Raw genomic sequence first — 10,000 nt, 5'->3', positions numbered from 1 at the left:
GCGGCCCATGTTCCGAGCTTCACATCGGCACTTAAACTCATAAATAACATTGCTCATTTGTGAGGTGGGTCACACATCCTTGTTGACTGACGTCAGCAAATGGCGAGAGGTAAAGATTACTCGGGTTGCACAGCCAGAAACGTGTTGGATACAATATGTTTGATTTGTATTTTAAACCTTCGTGATGATTGACCTTTCCAAGGCATCCTGATAGACTGGACATTTGTCCGGAACAATATTCCGATCTTTTGTCGTGTTTAGAAACGTGTGTATGTATCTTTTAACTATATGCTCAGGATAACCATTCTCACCGAGTATACGAGGTGTGTTCAAAAAGTATCCAACCTTAATTTTTCGTGTGTAAACAAATGAAGCTCGGGAGGTGTGGTTTGGTGCACGTATGTAGGCGATCCTAATTTGTGTGTGTGTGAATATTTTCCCGCCTGCAGAAGTTGTCAGTCGCTGACAGATGGCTGATGAGTGTAAGTGAGCGCCGTTGGATTTTCGTTTTTGACAAAATGGCGGAAAAACTTGAACAACTCTACTGCATCAAATTTTGTGTAAAGCTTGGCGATTCCCAAGTGGAAACGATCCGCAAGATTCAACAGGCCTTCAGGAACCAAGCAATGGGCACCACACAGATAAAAGAGTGGTACAACTGCTTCAAAGATGGTCGCACATCAGTGGAAAGTGAAGCACGTTCTGGTAGGCCCTCAACATCCCGAAATGAGATCGTCATTGACCAAGTGAGGACTGTGCTGATGCAGGATCGTCAAATCACGATCAGAGAACTTGCAGACAAGGCGGGCGTCAGCATTGGATCCGTTCATTCCATTGTGACTGAGGATTTGGGCTTAAGGAGAATCTCAGCGAAGTTCGTGCCAAAGCTGCTAATGATCGAGCAGAAGCAACTCCGTTTGGAGATCGCACAGGACATGCTGGAGACTGTGAACAGTGATCCCAACTTCTTCAACACAGTGATCACTGGCGATGAGACCTGGGTTTATGGGTACAACCCAGAAACCAAGTTCCAGTCATCACAATGGAAGCATCCAACATCCCCGAGGCCAAAAAAGCAAGGAAGGTCCGTAGCAATGTCAAAGTCATGCTGACCGTCTTCGTTGACGCCAGGGGCGTGGTTCATCACGAGTACGCACCACACGGCACAACCATCACCAAAGAGTACTACCAAGAGGTACTGCGTTGCCTTCATGACGCTGTGCGATGCAAACGGCCGGACCTATTGGCAGCGGTCAATTGGCAGCTCCATCACGATAATGCACCCGCCCATTCTTCACATTTGATAGAGTTTCCTGGCCAAACACAACACACCTGTGCTTCGTCAGGCTCCCTAGTCTCCCAACATGGCTCCGTGTGACTTCTGGCTTTTCCCAAGCTGAAAATGTCCCTGAAAGGGACCAGATCTCAGTCCAGAGAAGACATTATGTGGAATTCGACGGAACAGCTGCGCGCCATCCCAAAAGAGGCGTTCCAGCGCTGCTTCTGACAGTGGCAGAACCGTTGGGAGAAGTGTGTGGCAGCCCAAGGGGGGGACTACTTTGAAGGAGATTAGTGTAACTTTGTTGTATCTGGATACGAGTATTTTTTATGAACAAAGGTCGGATACTTTTTGAACACACCTCGTATTCATGATTTTGTCAATTTCAGCAGGAAGATTACAAGGTGAACAAATCCTCTGTGCTCTGTTAACCAGGATATTGATCAAGGCAATTTTGTTTCTCGTGGAGCTGTAGGAGTCCCAGAGAGTATACTGCCCTGTGAAAGTCAGCTTCTGGTAGACGGATGTTGTGAAACCAAGGTTGGATCTATCAACCAACACATCCAAAAACGGTAACGTGTTTGACGATTCCAGCTCCGTGGTAAACTTCAGCGCTGGATGGAGGGTGTTGAGCCATGCCTGGAAATTGTCACATGCCGTCCGAGACTCAAACAAAGCAAAAATGTCATCAACATACCGTTAGTATACGATGGGGGAATCGGCCCCTTGCCGATCAGTCAGTTTCTGCATTTCATGATAGCCAACAAAGATATTTGCAAGAGCTGGGCCTAATGGAAAACCATGGCCACACCGTCCGTTTGAACATACATCATGTTGTTAAAACTGAATTCCACCACCCTTGTTGCTGTGTTCATTAATTCAATGAAAACATGTTCTGAGATCATCAGTTGTTCCAGATCGGTGTGATACAGCAAATGTGTGCATATCTCAATAGTCTCCGTCAATGGAACATTCGTGAACAAGCTTTTAATATCAAAGGATGCCATTATGTTGTCCTCACTTGTCGGTGTTTTAGCTCCAATTGATTCTGAAAATGTGAAGGAATTCTTAACCACAAAATGAGAAAGTGAATCCAATACTGGTTGCAGTACCTCTCCCAACCACTTGGCAAGTTCATGTTGTGCTCATCGCACCATGAACAGTATCGGTCTTCGAAGGATATTCTCCTTGTGAATCTTCGGCAGGCTGTACATTCTTGCACGTTGGGCTACAACAGGTTTAATTCTGTCGTTCACCTCCTTTGATAGTTCTCCACGTTTGAGAAGCTGCATCAGTCGTTTGACGATCTGACCTTCCACCTGAGGCGTGCGATCATGTTCCGTTACACTGCCCAGATATTTAAATGTGGCTCCTTGATTTTTACCCTGAAGAGTGCAGCACGAAAAGCTTTGGTCACTTTTATGTCGTGTTTGTTTGTATCCATATTAAAGTTCTGTAGTATCAAACATCTGTTTATTTATCTTAAACGACGGTACTCACAATGTCCAGTCGAGCAGCTTCATGGCTTGATTTGGATTAATGGTAAGTGTCGTACAGGTAAGTTATCCGAGAGGTTTCTCCGGGTTTGTCTGCGGAACAACGTGGTCCCAAGCTTTATAACAAAGCGCATTATCAGTTCTAAAATGAAGCACAGCACTTCAGTGGAGCAGACATTTATTCTGGATGAGATCGAGTGCTTGAATCGCACACGGTCCGCGCTCCGTCGTGTCCGACGCAATGCCTGGAACGAAGCACGTGGTTTCATGTCACTGTGTGACAAAATCCAGTTATGTAGATACATTGCAGCGATTGACTAACGTGCAGAGATGGCGGCACAGAAGAAATGTGATCGTACAATCGACTGGTTGAAGGTGAAACAATTCGGTTCCCTGATCAAAGAATCATCCCAGCATGTACTCAATAAATCGGACAATAAGCTGTCTGACATGGAAAGGTTCGCGTTTGTGCACGGTTTTAACTTCGGTTTAACATGATTTAGAAAGAAACACACCTTTCAATATAAGGTCCCACAGTTGACAGTGCGTGTCAGAGCAGAAACTCTACCATGAAGTCCAAGGAACTGTCCGTAGAACTCCGAGATAGAATTGTGAGGAGCCATAAATCTGGGGAAGGGTATAAAACAATTTCTAGTGTGTTGAATGTTCCCAAGAGTACAGTGAGCTCCATCATTAGGAAAGGGAAACAATATGGAACAACTCAGACTCTTCCTCGAGCTGGCCATCCAACCAAACTGAGCAACTGGGCAAGAAGGACCTTGGTCAGGGAGGTAACCAGGAACCCAATGACCACTCTGACAGAACTACAGAGTTCCTTGGCTGAGATGGATAACCTACCAGAAGGACAACAGTTTCTGCATCACTTCACGAATCTCGGCTTTATGGGAGGGTGGCCAAACGCAAGCCACTCCTGAGAAAAAGGCACCTGACAGCACACCATGGTGTTTGCAAAAAGCACATGAAAGACTCTAAGATCATGAGGTAAAATATTCTGTGGTCTGATAAATGAAAATTGAACTCTTTGACCTGAATGCAAAGCAGAGTTGGGGTCAATTACATAATTAATTACGTAATTGATAATTAATTACAATTACGGGTGTAATTGTAATTTAATTGTAATTGAAAATTTTGTATTACAGCGTAATTGTAATTGAAAGCTGGTAATTATGCGTGTAATTGTAATTGAAGTAATAAATCAATGAAATAATCAATTATATTTCAATTACACAGTGTTTTCAATTTCAATGTGGTTTTACAAATACTACATACATGTATAAAGACTAACAATATTATTGATGATATTGTTGCGGATCCGGGGTGGCGGGATTCTCGCCCGACTCTTGGCGCCACCCTCACCACCGCCGTCTCCGGGTTTATAACGCCGGCCGGCTCGGCACAGGCCTCGGGTAATGCGTATTCAATCGCGATACCAACGTAATCCTTGTACCTTACCAGTTGGGGAAATAGAACCCCGGTTACAGACTGGTTGTGTCAGACGCCGAGCGTTTTCTGCCAGTCTGTAACCATTTTGGTCTTGTATGCCAATCGAACGGATCGTTCCTCGACACGACACAAATTAATCCATAGCGGCAACTTCATACGAACCAACCAAATTTATTGGGGAGCATCGGGGAAGACGACACAAGCAAAACATTCACGACAATGGTTTTATTAACAATCTTTAACCCGTTCTTAACTAGGGAACCACGGACTACAGGTTTCGAGGGGGTCCCAACCGAGATATGCCTTAAACAACGTGCAAACAAGACGGACAGACAGACAGACAGACAGACAGCATGCATGCAAGACAGAGTACTTGGTGATGTCTCATGGATGAGAAATCTAATTGAAATGTAATTGAAATTTTTTGCGAGCATAATTGTAATTGAAAATTTATAATTGTAATGTTATTGAAAAATTTGTACTGGGGCATAATTGTAATTTAATTGTCATTGAAATTTTCAAAAGTTTTGTAACTGTAATTTAATTGTAATTGATACCTCGTAATTGAGGATGTAATTGTAATTGAAAATTGTAATTGACCCCAACCCTGATGCAAAGTGCTACATCTGGTGGAAACCGAGCACAGCTCATCTCCCATCTAACACCCTCCCTACTGTGAAGACTGGTGGTAGCAGCATCATGCTCTGGGGATGTTTTAAAAGTAGCTAGGAATGGGAGATTTGTAAGGGTAGAGGAAACGATGACTAGGACCAAAAACAGGTAAATCATTGAGAATTTGCTTCAGGGTGCAAAAGACGTAAGACTATGGCAAAGATTTACGTTCCTACAGGACACTGACCCTAAGCATAAAGCCAAAGCAACACTGGAATGGCTTCAGAACAAGAACGTGAAAGTCCTTGAGTGGTCCAGCTACAGCCCAGACTTGAATCCCATTGAGAATCTGTGGAAAGACTTGAAGATTGCTGTTCACCGAAGCTCCCCATCCAACTTGACAGAGCTTGAGCAAATCTGCAAGGAAGAATGTGAGAAACTCCCCAATTACAGTTGTACAAAGCTGATACAGACACACCCAAGAAGACTCGAAGCTGTAATCACAGCCAAAGGCGCTTCTACAAATTATTGATTCAGGGGGTTGAATACTTATTAATGCAAGACGTTTCAGATTTTCATCTTCAATTGATTTGTAAAAACTTCGAAAAACGTGTTGTCACTTTGTCATTATGGGGTATCTTGTGTAGATCAGTGACAATTTTTTTTATATTTAATCCTTTTTAAATTTGAGCTGAAACACTCAAAATGTGACAAGAGTCAAGGGGTGTGAATACTTTCTGAAGACACTAGCTTAGACACACTACTTATCTAAACACGTTACGAGAGCGCCCATCCATGGAATGGTAGAGAGAGAGAGAGAGAGAGAGAGAGAGAGAGAGAGAGAGAGAGAGAGAGAGAGAGAGAGAGAGAGAGAGAGAGAGAGAGAGAGAGAGAGAGAGAGAGAGAGAGAGAGAGAGAGAGAGAGAGAGAGAGAGAGAGAGAGAGAGAGAGAGAGAGAGAGAGAGAGAGAGAGAGAGAGAGAGAGAGATATATATATATATATATATATATATATATATATATATATATATATATATATATATATATATATATATATATATATATATATATATATATATATATATATAAAGCAGTGTGAGGTTGTGGTAACGTCTTGCTTACTCTGTGCGCACACGCGGGCACGTGTTGATCCAAAGGTGGGGGCATGGAGGGATGGGAATGCCGGGGTGTGTCGGTGCTGTGCCATTGCGGGCTGCTGGATCCGTCATGCCGAAAGACTGCGTGCTGTGTTCGTCCTTGATCCCCTTGGATCATGCTGGTAACAGGATGTCTTGCCCTGATGGTTCACCAACCACTCGTGTTTCGATGACGGGGGTGCCCTCACAGTTCCCGTGACTCATGGTTGATGGACAGGCAGCTTGACCCGAATTGCTGCTTGGCTCAAAAGGAGCTCCGCTCACCTACAAAGCAGCAGTTCTGAAAGGCATCGGTTCTCTCCCAGCGATGACCCTTCGTCAGGAGGCTGATCTGTCTTTTATAGCCCTTGCGTTGAGGCAGAGCGACTGTTCTTGAACATTCACTCGGCCATTTGTGGCGTGCCTCGTTTGCTCCTCCCCTGCCGCAGTGTGATGTCATGGAGCATAGTTGCTGCGCTGTACGTAACAACTGCGCAGCATGATGGCAGCACTAAACAATCGCGATTACCATGCCAATGCCGGCTCTGAATGTCGGTGCAACTGTGGTGAGTAAGGGACAACAGAGGGGAGAGAAGGGCTTGAGGATTGAACTGGGTAGATGTGATATGAAGGGTTTTGACCTGTGCAGAGGTTTGAATGGGTTTTGTTGGAATATGCAAATTAGTTGTGGCTATACCTGCGTGCATATGTGACGTGGGTGGGGGGGGATCTGTGAGCAGGAAGGCAAACAAAATATCTGGAGAATAAGAATATAGACCAACCTGAAGCCCTCGCAATGCATTTAGGCCCATCAATCCAATATACAGAAGGGAGGGCGATCTAAAATGAATACTAATGAAATAACTGTCTCGGGACCGCTCTTTGTTGTGTGCTATTGCCTTGAAGGAGTGCTGGCTCCACACAACCGTAACACTATTATGTACTCGCAAATACAATCTGTCACTTTACTGATTGGTATATTAAGTGGAGGAGGGGGGGGGATGGAGAAAGAGATAAGACAAAGGGGAGAGAGAGAGAGTAGAAGGGCGGAGGAGGGGTAAGGGAGCTCGGAGGGGGTGAGAAGGGGTGTAGCAAGGAAGGGGTGGGGGGAGAGTGAGGAGGGGGATTGGGAGTGAGGAGGATGAAGGAGGGGGAGTAGGTTTTGGAGGTGGTTGGCATAAGGGAAGGAGTTCTTGACTTGGGTTTGGTAATGGGACTTGTGGAGAAATGGTGGGGGAAAGGGGGGGGGTTGGTACAGGATTGGAGTGGAGAAGGGCCTGGTCATAATCACTGTACAATTGCCATAGAATGATTTGGAGAGCCTTTTTCTGCACCTGTTCCAATTCGTTGCTTTGGCGGATTGTAAGACCTGCATTCCAAACTGGAACAGCATCCTCTAAAATTGTTCTAATATAGCTTTTGGAAATGGTAAGCAAGTCTTCCATGGCTAAGTTAAACTTTTTTATGTATCTTCATCATAAACAACTTTCCATTTGATGTAAATTAACCTTAAATGCAGCTTGCTCTTGCCTACCTTGAGATGACAATTCCATTCCGATCAGACAAGCTTTGGTCGAGTTGTGGTGAAAAATGTTAAAAGGACTACAATTGTCATGACCTTAAAAATAGGTTAAGGTCAAAAAATAGGTCTACCCTGCATACCGTCTGTTCACATTATTGATGCTAATTTAGATTCCGAAAGTCCCTGCTAGCTCCGAGATACAGCTAGGAAGTTGATACAGTTTGTAAATTTAGTGTTTTGAGTGCAGGAAGAGTTTCTTTTTTTTCTTCTTTTTTCCAAACTGTGGTTTTGTATTCCTGGGCGTCTGAGAAACTACATGGTGCCATTACAAGTTGTGGCCACCAATTGTATAAACAACCCACACAACAGCAATAAGCCTTCCCCCATGCTATAGTAGGAGGTTTAATTCCAAATTCCTGCCATAACCGACAAGGGGGCACTGCATCAGTTGCACGGACACGCCGCTGTGATAACTGATACTAACTGCAGCCACATGCTTCATATGAATGATGATTATGTCCTGTGCTTCCCTTCTGGTTTGGCACAAATAAACCACCTACCACTGTCAGGCTGTTTCTTTGTTGTTGGGTTCGGTGCTGTGTTGTGTTACAATTGCATGAGTTGTCATGTTAGAGTGGTGACGTGTCGCAAGGTGGATGTGCAAAATTGTCTTTTTCTGTATATTCTCTTCCTAAATTCCTTGTCGTGACTTTCCATCTTGCACATTTCCTTCAAGGTAGATTCAACATCTCCATCATTTTTAGTGAAAATATAATTCATGCATTTATTTTATTTAAGCCTGGTGTTGGCTTAGTGGTTAGGGTGGTGGCTTGGGATCCCAGGGTCCTGAGTTCCAGCCCCGTTGGCTGCTGAATTAACACCAGGGGGTTGACTCAGCCTGTCATCCTTCCGAGGTCGTCGAAATGAGTACCAGTGTACTGGTCCCGGTGTATGCCCCGGTTAGAATAGGTGTACCATATCCCTGTGTGTCGTAAGAGGCGACCAGTGTTGGCGTCACGAAGGGCATCCGGCCATAAAAAACATTGCCTCAAGAAAAAGCCCAACCCCTGCACAGCAGGGAAAAATGGCTGTAAAAACGGTCATTTTTTAAAAATGCATTTATTTAATTTCTGTTCACTTATTTCTGTTCAATTATTATTTACTCCAAAATTGATCGCAGAGGAACTTGTACACACTGTATAACAATTGAATTACAAGGACGTGAGGGGACGATGGACAATAAGCAGTTACTGTATAAAGGAACTTGAACCTGGGTCTCTCCAATGCCGAGTGATCTTCTCGGATGGGAATTTCAAACAAGCCAACTCATTGTTCACGCACACTGATGTAAATGGAGTTATCATCATTTTTTTTTCACTGATTGACACTTGTAAACAAGGTGGAGGGGTCTGTGTGTCCACCTCCGATTTTGCAGGGTTCAGGTCAAGTGGATTTGGAATGTGGAAATGAACCTAAAAGGGTGTTTGTTGCCCTGTTTGACTACGATCCTGTGACGATGTCCCCGAATGCCGATGCTGTTGATAAAGAGCTACCCTTTGTGGAAGGGCAGATAATAAAGGTTTGTCAAATGTCGAGCTCTTCTTGTAATGGACACCATACTTTAATTGTCAGTTTCTTTCTCCAGTCAAGCAATTTGAGGAATTGGGTAATGATGCAGCTTTGTCCGATTTCTGGAGAAAAAGCCATATTGCACCTTTCAGGATTTCAGAAGAACTTGGCTCTTTTTTTACGCCTTGTATTGTGTTCACGTTCATTTTGATTCAATACTCGTGGAGGCAATGATGTTTCTCTGCCTGTGCTTATTTACAGGTATTTGGCCACAAGGATCGTGACGGGTTTTATCGAGGCGAGACATCCGGACGGTGTGGCCTCTTTCCTTCCAACATGCTCTCAGAGTTGCACACAGACAGCGAGGATCTCTTGGAAGAGATCTTGCAGCAAGGGTTCCTCCATCCTAGCATTCCCATGACGAATCACGATCGATGTGCAGGTGCCTTTCCTGTCCCAGGATTTGTTTTTTCGATTTCATCCACTCATCTGTTTTTGTTTTGCTTTGTGTTTTTTCAAACTGGGGTTTCTTGTTTGTGTCCATGTCACAGAAAGCCAGCCCATCAGTGCCAAACGCATGGTGGCGCTCTTTGATTACAATCCGAGAGAAAACTCCCCGAACATGGATGCAGAGGTATCGTGATAAAAGCTCAACGCATATGGACTTGCATTCCATGCTCTTTCATCTGTTATCTCGGTGCAGTCATGAAAACAGAATGCGTGCATTTCCTCTCTAATATTGCTGATATTTTACACTGGGTCTTTGGCTTTCATAGAACTAATCATTGCTGGTGCTCATCCAGTCTTTTTATCTGAGTGTTCCACAGAATGAACTGCACCAGCTCACCGTCCATTTCGGCTATTCTTGGTGAAGTGTGCTTGTCTCCCCACTTTGTTTATCTTCCTCCATCATGTTATAGCA

At 44.2% G+C, this 10,000-nt stretch overlaps 1 protein-coding gene across 8 annotated transcripts in view; it reads left to right on the top strand.

Annotated features, from left to right (window-relative positions):
• LOC147011264 (RIMS-binding protein 2-like) overlaps positions 1-10,000 on the top strand; it is a 206,291-nt gene that overhangs the window by 171,755 nt on the left and 24,536 nt on the right. For 7 of the 8 annotated variants that reach the window (XM_085858924.1, XM_085858928.1, XM_085858929.1 and 4 more), the window contains 3 exons: positions 8,945-9,088; positions 9,340-9,520; positions 9,630-9,712. In XM_085858924.1, the coding sequence (XP_085715050.1) occupies positions 8,945-9,088; positions 9,340-9,520; positions 9,630-9,712 (408 nt within the window). The remainder of the gene's footprint in view (positions 1-8,944; positions 9,089-9,339; positions 9,521-9,629; positions 9,713-10,000) is intronic. The other variant, XM_085858927.1, reaches the window with a different exon arrangement.

This window comes from Eptatretus burgeri, chromosome 16, assembly GCF_056783735.1.
Source record: "Eptatretus burgeri isolate ZD-2024b chromosome 16, Ebu_testis_v1, whole genome shotgun sequence".
Taxonomy (NCBI): domain Eukaryota; kingdom Metazoa; phylum Chordata; class Myxini; order Myxiniformes; family Myxinidae; genus Eptatretus; species Eptatretus burgeri.
Note: the sequence above shows the minus strand (reverse complement) of the source record. Positions and strands in the feature narration are given on the sequence as shown.